The sequence below is a fragment of the Drosophila melanogaster genome, chromosome 3R (genome assembly GCF_000001215.4).
Source record: "Drosophila melanogaster chromosome 3R".
Classification (NCBI taxonomy): Eukaryota; Metazoa; Arthropoda; class Insecta; order Diptera; family Drosophilidae; genus Drosophila; species Drosophila melanogaster.
The window spans coordinates 26,021,606-26,041,078 of NT_033777.3; the positions used below are offsets into that span (position 1 = coordinate 26,021,606).

General features: G+C 44.1%; 6 protein-coding genes across 6 annotated transcripts; 4 read left to right on the forward strand and 2 right to left on the reverse strand.

The window, feature by feature from the left end:
- Window positions 1-217: 217 nt before the first annotated feature.
- On the forward strand, window positions 218-1,522 carry E(spl)m3-HLH (Enhancer of split m3, helix-loop-helix). Its single transcript, NM_079785.4, has one exon. The coding sequence runs from the start codon at window positions 415-417 to the stop codon at window positions 1,087-1,089; it is 675 nt and encodes a 224-aa protein (NP_524509.2). The 5' UTR covers window positions 218-414; the 3' UTR covers window positions 1,090-1,522.
- A 693-nt stretch (window positions 1,523-2,215) lies between these two features.
- Window positions 2,216-2,974, reverse strand: E(spl)m4-BFM (Enhancer of split m4, Bearded family member). Its single transcript, NM_079786.3, has one exon. It carries the CDS (start codon window positions 2,886-2,888, stop codon window positions 2,430-2,432), a length of 459 nt encoding a protein of 152 aa, NP_524510.1. The 5' UTR covers window positions 2,889-2,974; the 3' UTR covers window positions 2,216-2,429.
- Window positions 2,975-7,248: 4,274 nt separating this feature from the next.
- On the reverse strand, window positions 7,249-8,130 carry E(spl)m5-HLH (Enhancer of split m5, helix-loop-helix). Its single transcript, NM_079787.3, has one exon. It carries the CDS (start codon window positions 8,045-8,047, stop codon window positions 7,511-7,513), a length of 537 nt encoding a protein of 178 aa, NP_524511.1. The 5' UTR covers window positions 8,048-8,130; the 3' UTR covers window positions 7,249-7,510.
- A 3,175-nt stretch (window positions 8,131-11,305) lies between these two features.
- E(spl)m6-BFM (Enhancer of split m6, Bearded family member) lies at window positions 11,306-12,442 on the forward strand. Its single transcript, NM_079788.3, has one exon. The coding sequence runs from the start codon at window positions 11,379-11,381 to the stop codon at window positions 11,589-11,591; it is 213 nt and encodes a 70-aa protein (NP_524512.2). The 5' UTR covers window positions 11,306-11,378; the 3' UTR covers window positions 11,592-12,442.
- Window positions 12,443-15,432: 2,990 nt separating this feature from the next.
- Window positions 15,433-16,414, forward strand: E(spl)m7-HLH (Enhancer of split m7, helix-loop-helix). The gene has a single exon (NM_080505.3). It carries the CDS (start codon window positions 15,558-15,560, stop codon window positions 16,116-16,118), a length of 561 nt encoding a protein of 186 aa, NP_536753.1. The 5' UTR covers window positions 15,433-15,557; the 3' UTR covers window positions 16,119-16,414.
- Window positions 16,415-18,634: 2,220 nt separating this feature from the next.
- E(spl)m8-HLH (Enhancer of split m8, helix-loop-helix) lies at window positions 18,635-19,403 on the forward strand. The gene has a single exon (NM_079789.3). It carries the CDS (start codon window positions 18,719-18,721, stop codon window positions 19,256-19,258), a length of 540 nt encoding a protein of 179 aa, NP_524513.1. The 5' UTR covers window positions 18,635-18,718; the 3' UTR covers window positions 19,259-19,403.
- Window positions 19,404-19,473: the final 70 nt, after the last annotated feature.

Here is a 19,473-nt window from a genome sequence, read left to right on the forward strand (position 1 = left end):
CCCCATCATCGATGGCCTACAGTAGCCTCTCTTTGTGCCGCTGCCGAGCGCCGCTACCGATCCGCGACCGAAAAGAACCGAAGTGGAACTCGATCTTGGGCCCGAGTGCCTGGGAGCGTGTGTGAGTGATCATGCGGGAGCTTTGTGGCCGGGAGAGCCTGATCCCCGTTTGCCGGGAGAGCGTGGCTGTCATATAAAAGTAGGGCTGGGAACTAGTTTGCCACTCATTTCGTAAAAGTGCCGCCACTCGAACGCACCGCAATCGGTGGAACGCGCAACGCACGCGCAACAAACTCGTCAAAAAGTAACCAATCTATGAAACCAACCAAAATCAGTAGTGATAATGTGCAGTTGAGAGACTAAATACAAAAGAACAATCCTTAAAATACACAACATAAAACAACCCAATCGATCATGGTCATGGAGATGTCCAAGACGTATCAGTACCGCAAGGTGATGAAGCCGCTGCTGGAGCGCAAACGGCGAGCCAGGATCAACAAGTGTCTGGACGATCTCAAGGATCTGATGGTGGAGTGCCTGCAGCAGGAGGGCGAGCACGTCACCCGGCTGGAGAAGGCGGATATCCTGGAGTTGACCGTGGATCACATGAGGAAACTCAAGCAGCGGGGTGGTCTTTCGCTGCAGGGAGTAGTGGCTGGTGTTGGCAGCCCACCCACCTCAACCAGTACCGCCCACGTGGAGTCCTTTCGCTCCGGCTATGTGCATGCTGCCGATCAGATTACCCAGGTCCTGCTGCAGACACAGCAAACCGATGAGATTGGGCGCAAGATAATGAAATTCCTATCGACGCGACTAATTGAGCTGCAGACGCAGTTGCTCCAGCAGCAGCAGCAACAGCAACAACACCAGCAGCAGCAAATACCGCAATCATCAGGCCGCCTAGCCTTCCCGCTGCTGGGAGGATATGGACCGGCAGCCGCCGCTGCCGCCATTAGTTACAGCTCCTTCCTGACCAGCAAGGACGAACTGATCGATGTGACATCCGTCGATGGCAATGCGTTATCCGAGACGGCGTCGGTTAGCTCGCAGGAGTCCGGCGCCTCTGAGCCCGTCTGGAGGCCCTGGTAATTGGGCGTGCCCAATATGGATCTTATCCCTAATATTATAATCGCAACCCAAAAAAATGGCTATTGACCGTTCTGCAACAAGATCCGTTGTCTTCCAAAGTAAATCATATCAACCTAAGTTAATTGAGGTCTAATCGATTTCTGAATGGTTTTGAAATACTTTTAGTTTTAGTTCCGATAATGGTAATTTGTAAATTAATTGTTTAATTTCAACTGTGATATAACTAAAGTACGTTGATCAATCAATCAGTGAATATATATTCGAGTGCGCTATTTTCCTACTCCAAAAGTTCCCTAAGTTTAATATCTCGTTGCGCTCTCTTTATTGTTTAGCATATATTAAGCTTTAAATAATTTATAAATGTTAATTTATGATTAGTTGAGAAAGAATAATCAAAAATACACTACCCAAATAAAATAAATGATTTAAATTGAAAACACAATGTTTTTCTTTTGCGGGATTTCAAAATTTTATAAAATATTTATTTTGTTATATTAATAAATATAAACAAACTGAACGATATTATGCAAACCTAACGGAATACTGTTCATTCTTGTCCCAGTCCGCCAATGTTGTTTACTGCCCCAATAAATTACCTTTAATTGAACATCACCTCAAATGTATGCAACACATTTTCGACTCGACCCTGATTCATTCCCATAAGCAGATCATCTAATTGGAGCCTGTTCTTACCACCAATCTGATCGGCAATCAACAGATCCTCTCTACCTGCCCGATAACTGGTTGGCATTGTGGTCCAAATCAACAGGCCAAACAACAACCGTCAATATGCACTACCTGCTGGCAGGTAAATTGATCAACAATAAGACCAAAAAAGGTTCAGGATCGAATCGGATTAGGGTCCGCTCGTTTTTCAAATGAGTCATGCCAATTAAGAAAGGACTTCGCTCCCCATTTATTTTCTGTGTTGATTTGTAAACGGAAAATTGTTGGAACAATAAGGGGGAAACAAAGAATTTAGATTCCTATTCAATTATTTTTTTTTTGGGTGAAATGTAACACAATTTTTGGTAAAGATTACCAATTTCCAAATGTGTGATTTAAGAGAAGGCCCATTTCATACGATTTATCAATGATTAAAAGTAAAAAAAACAGTGGTTGATTTCATTTAAATTGTATATATATTTTGATTTTTTTGTGTTTGTTAAGTAAAATGTATCACAATTTTTGTAAAGCTCTTCAGTTGAGTTGATCGGCTTGCGTGTTAATTTTTGTGGAATGGTTTCAAAAATTAACGGAAGACGTTGATTAAAGCTGGAGATCCAATGGAAGACATAGTTGCCGGATGATGGATGCAGGTTGCAGGACGCTGATATTTTTTAGGCCTGAACCCAACGATCCTGGGGGATAGCGATGGCGTTGGAGGTGCTGCAGTAGAGGGGCTCGACGAGGTCGTTGTCGGCTGGCAAATCGGAGACGGCGGTCCAGAAGAATGTGCCGTGAGCGGTGCGGACGAAGTGAACGGGAACGGTGGGCAGTTGCTCGAAGTCGTAGTCCTCAATTTCGCAGGACTGGGAGAGACGCTCGTTGGCCTCGTTCTCGCAGGACTCCAGAGAGGCGCAGATGGAGGCGGATTCCAGATCGGCGTTGCGGCTGTTTTCCATGGATTCCAGAGACTCCAAAGAGTTGGCCTTGAGGGCGTTCTTGAGGTTCTGCTCCTCCTCGACGCGCTGTTGCTGCTTGAAGATCTTCTGCAGCAGTTTCTTCACGCTGTAGGACAGCTTCTTGTTCGATTTGATGGTCATGGTGTTGTTGGTGTTGATCTTGTTCTGGCACATGATGATGTGTTTTGGAATTTTGTGTTTAGCTGCTGTGTAGCTGAGATGTGTACTGTACGAAGCGTTGAGCTCGAATGATGCCTGATCCTCCGAGCCAGGGTCCTTTTATACTCGCCAGGACGTGGAGAAACCCGAAGCCGAGCAGGTCACAAAACACCGAGTGTGGGAAACTACAAGGATACGTGTCCCGAAAAATCCTATACACAGTGCGGATACATGGCGAGGCAACAACAAAAACGGCAGGTGTGTTTTTCGAAAAGGGACTGCATCGGCATTAACCTGCGTGCGTCGGAGTGTGACGGCATGTAGTGTCGCTCCGCTCGCACCTGTTGAAGGTGCGGGCAATTTTATCCTGCTGCAGGATCGTGAGAAACGAGACTTTCTACCAGTTCCCACAGTTTCGGTTCGAAAGGATCCTTTTTGACAAGGAGATTCGTTTTTTTCCCTTTTTCTGCCGATCACTTTTGGTTTTTATGTGCACTTATCTCATTATGTAGGCAGTGCGAGCGGGACGGACAATGATGGAGCCGGGGGGCGGGGGAAATCCGTTTTCCATTTCTCGAACACGTGTGCAGCTCGAGAACGTGGGAGAATATTTTCAATTTTCAACGCTCGAACGGAGGCGAACAATTAATGCCCGAAACCAGAAGATAAAATAGCTCAATAGGCAAACAATCCGTAGAATTTGATGGAGTAGGGGGCACACAGATCCCAGACGAGGGACCAGGAATCCTTAACTGCGAGCATTTAATGCGCTGTAATTTGAAATTTATCAAATTGTATGTGGAGGCGAGGCGTTGCCCGAAGGAGCGAGATGGCAAAGGAGCTGGAGGACAAGGATCGTCGACGAAGGAGTTGCTTTTAATTTCTGTTGCTGATGGCACACAATTAGCAGGGGACCGATTCGTATTATGATGGGTAAAAAATATGTAAGAGGGAAGGAGGAGCAGGACCACGAGTACATCGTTGGAGGAGCACACGCACAGCGAGCGCCTGATCTTTTTTGTGTGGCTCCTTCTTCTTTTTTTATTTGTGGATCGTTGATGGCGCGTGAGGCGCTGAAGCCAAGGTTTCCCAGGATTTCTTTCGGCTTTTTGTGTCTCGGCTCCCTCTGGATATCTTTGGCGTACTTAATGGATTGTCCTCTGACTTAACCATAAATATTTGGAACCCGGTGTGAGTTGGGACAAATTAAGCAGGACTCCTCGGTGAGAAGTTGTAGGCTGGCGTTAACAGATCGTCCTGGATCTCAGATCTATTGAACTGCTGTGGAGGTGATGATGATTATATGGTTGGCTTTGTTGGCTGGATGGTTGTTATAATGGATCGATGAGCGGGTCAAAGGATGGGATAATTGGTTTTATTGGTGGATACTATTGGATCCTTTACTTCGAAGAAAATTAGAGCACCAATGTAAGATAATTTGTAGTAATATAATTGTTATAATTTTGGGGATATCTGAAATTATGTTAATATTTTAAGTTAGAAAATGTGTTTTATGTTAATTGAATCCTCCTCCTTTGGGTAAAAACCAAAAAATTAACATAAATATGATATTATTTATTATTCATTTCAACAACATAGAATGGGTTCATAAAATGTAAGTCTCAATTCCAAGTTTGTACAGCTTCATTTTGTCCTCTAAAAAGACAATATGCTGGCAGAGAACTGGACCAATTTTCGGGATTAAGAGCTAAAGCCATTTCAATAAAGTCCCTCCTCTTTTTGTAGCTACAAAGTATCTTTTTAATATTGAGGCAGAATATTTCTATAAAATCCCCTGTGTTTTATCACAACAAGAGTTGCCTTCAATCTTTTGAATATCCTTTGCTGTATCAACAGTCCCAAATTATTGAATTACTTCCAGGAAACTGACCTTTATGGCCCTGGACGATTCTCCCAGTTCCTCGTATCGTTTTTGGTTGACTCATGCTACCGCATTATTCGGCCTTATTATGCACGGATTGTGTCGATCTAATTGTGTTTTGGTCCTTTAGTTTTTCGGTTGACTCATTGCCCCCAGTTTTCCTTCTGATGGTTTTTTTTTTGTGTTAGTTTTTTTTTTTATTCTGCACTTTATTGTGTGCCCACGTGCAGGGGCAAAACAAATAAAAATAGTTAACCATTTGGATGGGAAACCAAAGCCCCGCTGGGGGTCTTAAATTTTGGCTGCCCCTGCAGTGGTTTTTTTCTGGGTTTTCGGTGACTACTGTGGTGCCTTCTTTTTCTCCATCACTTTTCTATCTTCCAGGGAAATCTTTGGCCGAACACGTGCACTGATTTCTTATCTCAGCTCGATCATTTAAGGTTCCAAAACTGTGGATTAGCCCGACGCACACAAAAGCGGAGAAAGAGGAAAAAAAAAATAAAATAAAAATAAAATCAACCTGACCCTGGCTGTCCATTGTCTCCCTACCAAGTGTTCAAAGGGGGGTGGGAATGATGGTGTTTGTACACGTGACGACCTCGTTTCGCTCACAGCAGGGTGTTACGATCGAAACTGCGGCCCCGTCACGTCCCTCGAACCACCTATCCATCCACCTAACTATCCATCCAAAACCCATGTACATATCTACCATAACTACAGATAGTGCGGCAACGTGATCAACTTGCGAACGTGAAAATTTCACACATGTGCGTTTGATTGTCGACGGGAAAAGCCCACCGATCATTGAGGCCTTCCCTCCTCCTACGGTTTCCGCAGGTCCAGTTACACCGGACAGGACCTTCCACACCCACGCCGACCGGAGGATGTGCTAACTGCCCGAATCTGTTACGGTATTTCCGTTTACATTTTCCGTGGTCAGCAGCGTGAACATCAAACGAGGCGTGCGAAAAATTCCGTAGAACGAAAGATGATCTCTGCACTTGAGTTGAACAGACGGGCTAGTTGAGCTATAGGGATTTAGTCGGAGCCATGTGCACAACCGTAAGCATAACAATAACAAGGAATCGATAGATAGGTTCTAAGAAACTGAGATAATACGAATACTTGATGACCTCGAAAAAATTTAGCTTGAAATCCAACTATATATTATCAATATATAGTTATATTTGGTCGCACTTTTAATTATTCCTCTGATAGATTCTTGCCTTATAAATTAAAAACGATTACACTACTTTATTGCTGTAATTTAAAGTATGTGTTTCCATATTATATTGTTTCATTTTCAACAAAGAAGATATACCCAAGTCTTCATTAGAATTCTATCTGTGACCCGTACTTAAATTTAAATATGAGCTGGTGGACCTACGTGGCGGTTTCTTTGGTTTTGTAATGATAAAATAACATAGACAGTAATCAGTGTGGTGATGCACCACACATGTGGGGTCCTTTGGATCATCGAGTTACACAAAGACATTGCACTTGACACGAGGCAGCGAGACATGTCTTCTTATTTTTGGATTTTATTTTTTAGTTTACAAATTAGTATGTGCGTTGGTGTGTCGCATATGCGGGAGGCGAGTTCCAGGAATGCCGTGGCCATTGTCATTGTTGGTTTAGGATATCATCGATCCAAGCCTCAAGGAGTCCCGTTCCTCGATCCCCGCCCATCACTCAGCACGCACGTGCAGGGCACAAAAGCGGTCGTAATTGACGGTTTAACTCGATGGGCCCGGAACCTCCCCTGGCTGACAAACACGAGAGAAAAAAGTCCCAAAACGATATGTGAGCCCTGTCCAGGGGCTCGAGGGGTATGCAGATTCGACAACACTTTGCAACACGTGCAACACCACAGTGTTAAGCTGTTGATCGAGGCGTAGACAGGTCTGTGTCTTTTTTTGTCTCCGGTCCTCGGGGGCGTCGCTTGGCTAGGGGTTTGACTGGGTTTATGGCCAGAGGACCTCCTACTTGGACCCGGGGGAGTTCAACTCTTCGTCGAGGAGGTCGCAGCTGGGTTGTCAAGCACGGATCTTGTTTAGATCGATCATCAGGCGGGGGAGGTACTGCTTAATGTGTGTCTTTTACACAAAAACTGTGGAATTATTCTAATGAATTGCTCAACAAGGGTAATTATTTTTCAAAGAAGCAGAACAATATTCTTGACAATCTTATATCTACACAGAGAGGGATTACTTTCACTTGACATTGTCTCTTCAGAATTACAATTACTTGAATGTTCTGCAAAGTTTATTTTACTAATCTAAAATCTAAGCAAAATCTACAACACTCGTCTTGATCATCCATGATCATGATGATATTTTTGGATTTGATTCAATATTTTCTCCTTGTTTAAGATTTGTAACAAATAAATCATATTAGATTAATGAGATATCTGCAAGCCGAAAATCACAAAGCCAATTAGAATTTTGGCCTATGATTTTTGTTAATTTAAGTAAATAAATAGACCAAAGTATTAAGGTTTTTGTGTGTTTTGTATTTTATAACTATTAAAGCTGTTGTGTTGTTCTCTTAAAATAAATTCCTTAATAAACTAATAAAGCTTGAGGTGTGCTTATGATCTAGGTAAAGCTGTTATCACATTGTTAACGATTCAATTGGAAGACATGATTCGTTGCAGCAGAAGTTGCTGGTGGAAGACAGGATTCAATGTCGATGCTGAAGAAGATTCTTCAGCTGGAAGACTGGATTCGATGTCGATGATGATGGTGATGGTGATTTACCAAGGGCGCCACATGGTTTCTTCGACTGGCTTGGGGCTGGCGGCGGATTGAGAGTCCTCGTTATCGCTGTGGTATCCCGAGGAGGCGGGGCTGAGTGGGCGTGGGGTGGAGGTTGTAACAGAAGTCTGGACCTGATCGGCCTGCAGCATGCGCTGGAACTCGACGCCCAGATGGGTCATCACTGTCTTGCCCACATCCACACTCATGGCTGGAGTGCAGGCCATCACACGGGAGATCTCGCTGACGGCGTTCATGTAGCCATTCTTGAAGCTATCCATGGGAAGTGGGGAGACCGGCGCCTGCTGCTTGACGACCTGTTTGCGCATGAAGACGAGTGCCGCCTCCAGCATCTCGGCCTTGTCCATTCGCAGGATGGCATCATCGCCCTGGAACTCGGCCACCAAGGTCTTCAAGGTGTCCAAACACTTGTTCATGCGGGCCCGACGCTGGCGCTCCAAAAGGGGCTTCTTCACCTTCAAATAGTGCTGGGTCTTGGAGACGAATGTGGTGCTGTTGTTGCTCTGTGGTGCCATTTTGTAATGTGTTTTTTGTTTTGGAAGATTTGTAGAAATGTGCTGAGCTGATCTGAACTGCTTGCAGGATGCTGCTCGAATGATGCTGGATTCCTCGACTGCACCGGCTTTTATACCCGCAGCAGCCGCAGCAGCAGCAGTGTGGAGAAGGTCCTTGCTGGAGGACCTGCTACCTGCGAACACCGTAAAGATCTCGAAATCTTATTGCTATGCTGTGCGTGCGTGGGAAAGGAAACCAAGGAAATCGTTGTGCAAAGACTGAGTTTTCAGGCTGCTTTTCTTGGCTCCCTTTGTGTGTTTTATTCCTTTCAATTGTCTAGCCAAGGAGTGTGGGTCCTGGCGACGCATTGTAACTGCAATTAAACCGTAAAATGCTGGCCAAGACGTGGGAACGTGGTGCTCAGAATTGGGCCCAATTGTCTGCGACAAACTGATTCGGTTTGGGCCAGCAAATGAAAATCAAACTCGGTAAAATTGTAATTGTCTTGTTGTGGCTTACTGATCTTTGGATCGCTGAAAGGAAAGAAGGAGGATCGTTTAGATCCTTTAGCCAGTTTCAAAACTAAATATGGGATGTTAGAGGTTGATGTAATCATGGATAGCAAACACTTATACCTCAATAAGGAATCAAATAGGTGGATACAAAGTACATAAAATTTTAGGGATTCGTCATCTGCTCATGCAAGTAATTATAAAATCCAATTCATTACAAACAAGCACTTAGATATATGTCCTAGTCATGGTTTTTTAGGGTCCCTTCACCATCATCGCTGCCCCATAAATCCTGACCCAATGCTCGCCCGATCCCCATGCACACTTTACTGACAACCCTTAACGCTAACCCCAATCCCCATCCCAGATCCAATTCGAATCCCGAGAAAGTGGCTGTCACCGTTGTTAGGGTCTTGAGGGGTCTTTCCGTTTGTTTTGCTCGATTTTCATATCGTGAGAACCGCTCGAGACGCGTCGTGTGTTTCCCACGCGATGTGCACACCTGCCATTTAAGACGCTTATATGGTTACGATTACAGGCACGGATACACGGAAAGCCAGCGAGACACAGATACTCCACACAGACAACCACTTGGCCGTAAATATACAGAAGCAACAACCAGATGAGGGCACACATTTATCTGTCGGCACACATTTATTGCGCCGGCGCGACGCTTATTATCAGCCCAAGTAGCAATCGTCGTGTGAGTGACTGATGCACTGACGGATTGACTAAACTGCTCGACTGAATGACTGAATGACTGCCGGACGGACTGACTGACTGACTGACTGGCGAACTGAGAAACCGACTGATTACTGCCTGCTTTACTTTAGTTTTTCACTCTTGTCGCCGTCATTGACGATTGTTTAATTTAAATTGCCGGCTACCAGTCGGCGGGCTTAATGATTATGGCCGGGCCCAGAGCCAGAGCCAGAGTTGCCATCCAAGTTCCGTGGAACTTGTACGCAATAGTTATTTGTACTTTACGACATGGGCTAATTGAACGAACGCACCCGCAGAAGAAGTTTAACGAGCCGTCTGTCATTGATTGAAGTGGTGAATGGGAGTTGCGGGGACGTGGGGATTTGGCCTGTCAATGGGCAATCAAATCATTAACGTATCCAAGGTGAGTGAGAATCCCCAGTAGCAGTGACCAGCTAACTGACAGCCACTGGATGGATTTCAATGATCCCATCGCCTGACTTACGTCGTCCGTTCGTGGACCAATCCTTTGAGGGATTTATGTATGCCGGACCACCAGTTTGTTTGTCAGGTAAATGTCGCCGGCAAATGTTTGCGCAGCCATAAATTAGCCAGACGATAAGTGGACAATTGTTGGCTGACATTAGCTCAGAGCCCACAATCCGTGGGATGCTTAGAATAATTCAAAGTTAGCTTTGTGAAGAATGGTCACTTCCTGGTGTTAATGTGATTGTTCTGGCATTATAATACACATCATGGGAAAAACACCCAAGAAGTTAATGGGAGGAGAGGATCTTCAGCACTTTTACATTGCAATCAAGCACCGATTTCTCTTGTATTTTTTTTGTTTTTTGTTAAATGATATTATAATTACTAATGCTTTTATAGATTGAAAACTTTGAAGTACTATTAACTCTGTCCAATATGCAAAGTATATGATGCCTTTCTTATACAACATATCTTATCTAAAAGGTATTTTCAACAGAAAAGATACCCCTTTTATTATTATCTCTCAATAACAATACCACACAGTCAATCATTCTAATCGCTTACCATTCAAACTCAATTGACTCCCCGCCAGCAATCAACCACAAACCCACTTCAATTGCAGCTCGTGCCAACTAACAACCCTCGTCCGAATGTCCAACTCCCAAACCCTGGCCCACAGACAACAAGCACTCCAGAATTATGAACCCATATAAGTTGAATTAAAACACTATCAAAAGACGCCACCACAAGTGAAAGCACCTTGCTCTGGCGAGGATTAAATTTGCAGCGGTGCTCCACACACGTGACCAACCCACGTCCAATCAGAGGAGCAGCACTTGTTCTCCGCCACGCGTTTGGCCCACCGCCGAGCTTTCCAGGCCCAAAAGCAAACATCAATCAGGTGGAAAGCGATTGGGAAGCCAACGCGTGACCCGTGGCGGGCGAAGCAATTAACCAAAGTTGAATCAACTCGGCAGCAGCGGCAGGAGCAGCAGCAGCAGCAACAACATCAGCAGCAAGTGCAATATGTGTCAAAAGGGGCAACAGCAACGGCAACAGCAACACCAACAAGAAGCAACCACCACCACCAAGGCAACGAAATGAGCGGGGCTGTGGCCTAAATTGCAAACAGCTGCCACTCGAACCGTGGGATACTTTTTCCCCTAGCCTCAAAAAATCGAGATATACGCTCAGGATAGGGGAAGGAAGGCCCTTTGCTGTCGAACCTTATCCATGGGAACCACAACTGCTCAACGCTCTCAATATTTATTCTGTATTGAAATGGAAAAAATGAGGATGGTTCGAGAAAAAAAAAAACAAAAAGCAAAGGGATGCACCACCGGAGTGGGGGGAAACGAGATTATCCTGCACGTGTTGAGCTTGCTGCGTGGTTCCTTGCGCTGAAAGCGTGGCAGGCGAACGTTGGGCTGATAGTTGGGATGATGTTGCTGCTGCTCCTGCGCACAGTTTGGACATGTGTCCGCCACATGTGGCACTTGTTGTGTTGGGTGGTTGGACTTTTGGGTGGTGGTTATCTGGCGGGCTATAAAAGCGCGCCACTTGCCATCAGCCCACAACAGTTGCAATTCGAGAATCAACGCGCTAAGAACTCTTATCTGTAAAGTGATACTACACTCTTGTCGTAACCATGTCGAAAGTAAAGAACTTATTGGCCAAAATGCTGCAGCGATTTGGCAAAAACAGCTCACAAGCCGACAGTCAGCGATACGATAGCCTGGAGGAGATTGCCCAGAACCAGGCAAACGAGAGGATGTTGAGGGCAACTCAAGTGGGATTGGAGGAGCACCTGGTCATCTGCTTGGAGACGGAAGCGGGCAGCTTCTACTGGCACTCGCAGTAGCAGCAAACGGAGGAGCAGCAGCAACACCACCTGCACGACCAATCTGAAAGGAATCATTGCTGAGAACCAAAACATCCGATTTCGAAATTGCTATCATGTCAACAGCCGCAATTATAGTAAATAGTGGAGCAAAACCACCTTCAATGTTAGTTGCAACATGAGGAACGCTACAAAACATCAACAACTACTATTATTAGTAGCATCTTCAACGTCGATAACTATACAGCAATACAATAAGGAATACTTCAGTTGAAAGACCCAACTGCAATTATAATTGCAATGTCAACCAGCCACACCTCAAGAAGCTAAAAAACCAATTGCAACATGAGTAATGACTAACCACGAAGCAACCGCAAAAAATTGCCAATAATATCTACAATAACTTGTCAAAAAGCGAGAACATTAACAGCCGAAACAGTAGCAGCCACATGAACTATAACAATTGCAGCAATGTCAACAGTGGCAACATCTCAAGAAATCAAAGCATCGATGACAACAACAGCAGGCACCACAACAATCTCAACATTATCCAAAGCCACAACACCATGGGCCAAAAACCGGTAGTTAGATGCGACCAAAGCGACTGAATGGATGGATGAATGAATAATACAAGACATATCATTCGATGAATGAATGGAGCTGACGATCGATCGTGCGAATCGAATTGCGTGCCAGCAACAAGTATCCAACTAGTCCAAAGGATGCCACTCAGACATCCTCTCCAGTTGGAGACCCTCGATGGTTGCCAATGATCAGTAATAAATACATTTGTGATATCAACTCAAGCTAGTTAGTGTTGTAGTATAAACGTTATTAGCTTATAAGAAAATAAATTAAAAAGAAAATCCACTAAAATCGTCACTGTTTGTTACGTGGGAAGTTGGGTAGTTAGGAGGAAAAGTAACCAATTGGATTCTAATCAATAGAAAATCAGTCAGCGTAGGGCTTCATCAAATCTTTTAGGCGGCTTAAAACGGCTCTAAAAAAGCTTTGAACACACGTTAATTAGATCGATTGTTACCTTTTTATATTCACCTTCCGACATTAAGTAATTGAAGTTTGTTAATGAAGAAACCCCTTAACAAACTAACACTGTAGCTAATTGAGATCTAATTATTAAATCAACCATCTTTTAATACCATCACATTGGACATAATAGGATTAGATTATAAAGAAACACTTTTCTATATTAAAATTCCAACGAATCCAAATGCAAATCAAAGTCAAACCCTCTTAAGTTGACAACATCCCCGCATATCCGGGGCATCAAAGCTAATCGCAGCAAATGATAATCGCCGCCCTGTCATTCCGCGCAAAATGATAATTTCCTGTCGCCGATTCTCAAGCTTCAGGCCTGAAAAAATTAAACTCTTTTTATTTATTTATTTTTTTTTTTTTTTGTTTTTCTTTTTTGCATTTCATGCGATTTTATTGCGCATGCGTGGCGCGCAGCAAGCTTCTGTTGGGGCCCTTTGGCTTTTGTTTTTAGCTGCCCGCGTCTGTCGCGCGTTTGGCGTGCCAAGCATGCGCACACATATTCAATTACACGGCCAGCAACGTCGGTTGCCCAGCAGCAGCAGCGATTATAGCGATGCATTGACAATAAGCCAACCCCGATGCGTGCCCAAATGGTTGCCCCTACTTAATAAAAAGTGGAAAAAACAACAACAAAAGCCCGGAGCTGGCCATGTGCAGCTCGAGAAATTTTCTCACAGTCGCCAGAAAAATTGTAACGGCCCGTTGTTCAGCACACTCTCAGCACGCAGTGCACTGCACACACACACTTCCTGCCGCAGCCAGCGTTCCTCAAACCGGCCACGTATATTGTTTATATAGTTAACGAATGCGATACATTTAATCTTTAGTGTGTGTCAATTTGCCGTACAGTCATTTAGTTTGCATGTCCCTCGTCGATCCATCGAACAATCATCCCTTTTTCTGGGACCTGGGTCCCACGATGATGATGTCCCGACGTGAGCAGGAATACCATACGCGTATATGTATGCCACTTAGCGATGGACGATCCCAACCGATGCCATCCGAAACGAAACCCAGGGCCCAAGTGTTCAACAGAAGCTACAATTCAGCATTCATAATTGACAAGAGCAGGAGCGAGGGAGAGGGCGATATGTGTAGGGCCCACGATGGACAAGAAAAAATTAAATAAAATAAAGGGCAGGTGGTAGTTTTTTCAGCACTACCCGTGACTCGCACTAGCAGCTCGGTCAGATTTACAGTGGTTCGAATGGAACGAAAATTGGTTGAAAACAATTTAGGGTCTTGTCACAATCTTTAGATGCTTTTAGCTACAAACTACAAAATGGTTTCTTTTTTTAGAAATTTTTTAAACATCATAACCTGACAAGAACATCTTTTCCAAATATTTCTTTATTTCACCCATCTGGGTACAGTAATCCCATACATAGATATTCTGTAAACTGCAACCTTCACGAACCTTAATGTTTTTCAAGACTCAGGTTCCCACTCACCGTCGCAGCTAACAAAATTATCCGTAGCAAGTAGAAAACACCTTTCACAAAAGTCCCTATACTCGGACTATATATGCCTAGAAAAACCTCTAGGAACAAATGTACCTTTCCAACATAGCAGATAGTTTAGTAAAAATTCTTTACAAGTAGAAACACATCGAGAAATCCATAAACACTTACTCTAAAACCTGCAAGTCGTAAAATTGCACGCATGTTCCGTTTGGTAAAACCCCAAAAATCACATTCGAAAACTCACATTCCCACGACTTTGAATAGAGGTTCTCAAATTAACCGTAGCAAGTTGAGAACAGGCAACAAAAAATCCGTAAGATACTGATTTCCAAACCTGCGAGTCCCAAAATTGCACACATCTTCGCCTTGGAAAACCCCATTTCCGACATCCCAAAACTCGCATTCCCACGATCCCTACAGAAATTGCTAAAACTTTGTCTAGCAAGTAGATAACAGTATGCGTAAATTCCGTAAACCTTAAATTTCACGTAGTTGGAAAAGCCTTGAAGAATTCATTCAAGCAAGGCACCCTCAAAATTCCCGCATGTGTTTCATCGGTTTGGCCCACTGTGCCATGTGCATAAGGGCTCGGAACTCGGAGCTCGGACTCGGGACTCGCACACGGGCTACCTCCGATTATAACTTATAACACCAACGAGCGAGAAAAATCTTGTGGGAAACTTGAGGGCAAAGTGTTTCCCACGATTCGAATGTCAGTGGAAAGGAAAACAGAGAAGCAGCATGTGCAACCACCGTCGCACCACCACCACTGCACTATCGCATCTTCATCCCCTGCCGAGACTCACTTACACCGAACACCAGTGGCCATAGCAATAGTACTGAGAACATATTTAAAGTTCTAGATAATGTTTATATTTTCAAAATCACTACTATTAAGAAGTGTGCTAATTTAATTTTTTAGGTGTAAACGTATAACATTATGTTAATTTCTTTTTGTTTAATAAAACGACATTTAAGTGCTTTAAGGGAAACCCATTTGAAGTAATTGTTAAAAACGTAACGTACTTCTTAGGTATATAACAACAAATTTGTATATTCGCTCGAAGAACTATAGCTGCTTTAAACACATTTCTCATACTATTTTTACCGCAGGTGTGTTCCAAACTTGTTTGTGGAGAAAAACCCACCACCGAAAATGCAGGCGAGAGGATCGTGTCCCAGTGACTGAGTAAAAGTAGTTTGCTCCGCAGGTGGTGGTTCTTCGGAGGCTCCGCAGCTCTCTCTTCTCTCTTTCTCCGAGCAGCGTGCGCTGAGCACGAGACGCTCTCGCGGCGGCACGTGCAGCTATAAAAGCAGCGGTAACCGGAGACGAATGCAACATTTCGAACGCAATCGTCGTGCAGTCAACATCTCAGGATAACCTCCTCCGAAAGATCGAAGAAGTTCTTCAACAAGTCGTTCTTCCATTTACCTAAACGCAACAAATAAACAAAACAAACACACAATGGCCACCAAATACGAGATGTCGAAAACCTATCAGTACCGCAAGGTGATGAAGCCCTTGCTGGAGCGGAAGCGTCGTGCCAGGATCAACAAGTGCCTGGACGAGCTCAAGGATCTGATGGCCGAGTGCGTTGCTCAGACTGGCGATGCCAAATTCGAGAAGGCCGACATCCTGGAAGTCACCGTGCAGCATCTCCGCAAGCTGAAAGAGTCTAAGAAGCATGTTCCGGCCAATCCCGAACAGAGTTTCCGTGCTGGATACATCCGGGCAGCCAACGAAGTGTCCCGCGCCCTGGCCTCCCTTCCCCGAGTGGATGTGGCTTTTGGAACCACACTGATGACCCATCTGGGCATGCGTCTCAACCAACTGGAGCAGCCCATGGAACAACCGCAAGCCGTCAACACTCCACTCAGTATCGTCTGTGGATCCAGCTCTAGCTCCAGCACCTACTCCAGTGCCAGCTCCTGCTCCTCCATCAGTCCCGTTTCCAGTGGATATGCCAGCGACAACGAGTCTCTGCTCCAGATCAGCAGCCCCGGACAGGTGTGGCGTCCCTGGTAAACAAAGATCTACTTGGAAGGACTGAATTCCCGACGGGCAATCACGCAATTGGAACCGCAGCTTTAGAAAAAATGCTTTACAATGATCCTCATTTATTTGTTACGTTACCAAGTTTTAGGTTTCTAAGTTAAGTCTGTGATAGGGCACGCTTTATTAACTTTTGTCTTAAATCAATCGAGCAGAAGTCTGTTTTTTACTCTACATATATACAAATGTTTACCAGCTAAGAGATCTCAAGAACACAATATGAAAAGATACAAAATGAAAAACTTAAATACAAATCAAAATATGAAATGAAATTATACAAGAATCTTATTATTTGGGGAATCTATTTTACAGCACAATCCAATAGGGGATATTGAACTTCAGTATTTGTCTTTAAATTCCAATAGGAAGAAGATTCCATTGAAAATATTTAATGTTGGTATGCGCGAACTTTAAGGTCCAATATAATAAAACGATCGTGTGCACTAGCTTATTTAGGACACGTGTAAAAAAATGGACTTCCCATAAATTATGTTCATTATCTTAAAGCCCATCATTATCCTAAACGAGCTATATTAATAACAAGTTTCAATAACAGTTAAACATAATAGCAAAACATGCTCCACTAATGTGCACTTAGTTGTCAAGCATGCATTTAATAATAAAAAGGAATTTAATTTCATATTTTTAATGGTCGTTATTTTTCATTTGCACGATGTGTTTACTTATATTCTATTTCAGTAACTATTTTGTCAACAGACTATGAAATGAAAGTATTTGACATCCTTTAGCACAATACAATACATTGTTATAAACCTTAAATGCGGCATTATAATTTTTCCACCAATAAAAGGTCAATAAGAATGGTCAAGAAACATACAAATGAGTTTCAGCACGCGTCTCGATTACTTATCACACATTATACCCTATTATATTTAATCCCTTAAAATTTATTCTTTTACAATTAATCAATTAAATTACATCACATATTGAGGGTTGCAATAGCATTACGTAAAATCATAGGTAAGTGTATTCAATTCCAAATTCATACCACATTATTAACCTCTGACACCCAAAATACTATAAGAAGTGAGAGTATCCCTCCCCATTACAATAATCAATGACGTTGTTTTCCACCCATAAAATGTCAATATTAAGAACCCTCAAGATTTGTAAGGGAGATATACAAATCCATCTCAATTATTAAGTGAGGAAGTAGCATACCCTAGGCGGTTGCAAGGGAGGGACACAAATCCCATAGGTAGGCATCGATGTCAGAGGTCGATTAGTTTCCTAATAGAAACAGAGTTTATAAAAGTTAACTCGAAAGTGAAATTTACTCAATGGAATTCTAATACACCATACTTGCATGCGAAACCCAAGATTCCGAAACCAAAAGCACTTAATATTAGCTAATTAAAAATGGGTTTAGAAAGATACGCCAGACATTATAAGTTCCTATTAACTAAATTCAAAGAAAACTTTTGTATCCTATGATTACTTTAACAATCTTATTAGGATGAGCCACACATTGAACAAACCACATTTACCATAAGACAAGATATTTGAAAAGTGCACATCAATTAACCGGTGAAAAATTACTAATTACCAATTAGGGGGTTGCAGGAAGTTAACTATGTGCATCCCATAGGTAGACATTCCGGCACAAGGCCCACCTCACCTCAGCCTGGGCATTGAGTACTCAACCTCGGCCACGAGTGTGGCACGCGGGGCACACTTTCTGCGCCCGTTTGACCCACGTCCCCCTGCCAACCACCCAAAAACCCGAGATCAGACAGCCCAAACGATGGAACGATCGAACAACCAAGGCGACCCGGCACGAAGCCAATATGCCACATCCACTAATTGTGTCCAATAAACACTCGTCGACGGGGCACTGTGGGAACGGAAAGAGGAGATCTCAGAGTTCGCAGTTCGGAGGTCGGAGCAGGAGTAGGGGCTTATACAATCATCGTCTGCTGGCATTGATGAAACAATAAGCGAGTAGATGGCACGGCAGGATAACAATGCCAGAGCGGCCCACGCACAAGCAGTTCGGATCCCCTGCCCCTGCTCATCATGCTTCGATCCCATGTACCCATATATGAACGTTCCCATTCCAAACACGACAGGATGAGGCAGTGAAGTATGCATTAAGGATAATAACACCGGCCCAGAAAGCAATGCGAGCAGCCAAAAACAGCGACAGCTGCAAAAATGTGCCCTGATCCTTATACTCGAAAAAAAATGAGAAGCGGAGCGGAGCGAAGCATGTGGCCAAAAGGGAAAACAAACGAGAAAAAATTGTGTGAGAAACTTACTTTCAGCTCGGTTCCCACGCCACGAGCCACAAGGATTGTCCTCCGTCCTACGAAGTTGCAGCTGTTCCTTGTGAAAAAGACAACAACACCGGCGTTTAGCCGTGCGAGCGAAAGAGAGGGCAGGAAAGGTGCGTATCAGAGGGTGGATTTCAGGGACCAGGGAGCGGTATAAAAGGACGGGACCTCGCAGAGCAGAATATCACTCACGATTACGCCGTCGAGCAGGCAGCAACAAGCCGAATACAAAATTTTTCAAAAATTTTTAAAACTACGTAACCTACTACCAAAACAAAAATGGAATACACCACCAAGACCCAGATCTACCAGAAGGTGAAGAAGCCAATGCTGGAGCGCCAGCGACGTGCCCGCATGAACAAGTGCCTGGACAACCTGAAAACACTTGTCGCCGAGCTACGAGGTGATGATGGCATCCTGCGCATGGACAAGGCCGAGATGCTCGAGTCAGCGGTGATCTTCATGCGCCAGCAAAAGACACCAAAGAAGGTGGCTCAGGAAGAACAATCCCTCCCCCTGGACAGCTTTAAGAATGGCTACATGAATGCCGTCAACGAGGTGTCACGTGTCATGGCCTCCACACCTGGCATGAGCGTCGACCTGGGCAAATCGGTGATGACTCACCTGGGACGCGTCTACAAGAACTTGCAGCAATTCCACGAAGCACAGTCCGCCGCCGACTTCATCCAGAACTCGATGGACTGCTCCTCAATGGACAAGGCTCCGCTCAGCCCCGCCTCCTCCGGATATCACAGCGACTGCGACAGCCCCGCCCCCTCGCCACAGCCCATGCAGCAGCCCTTGTGGCGCCCCTGGTAAAAACAAGGGGTTAAGTGGCAGGAAGGTAAGGGTGGAGTGGCAATGGGAATGGAAGAACCAACCAACAACGCATCTGTGATAGCCCAACTGTGATGGCAACAAAATAGCAAAATTAAAAAAGCAATTAGCAAAACAAATATAAACCAATTTAAACAAATATCAAAACAATTTACTTTATTGGGATGTTGGGAGGGGATCTAAGGGACCAATCCCTT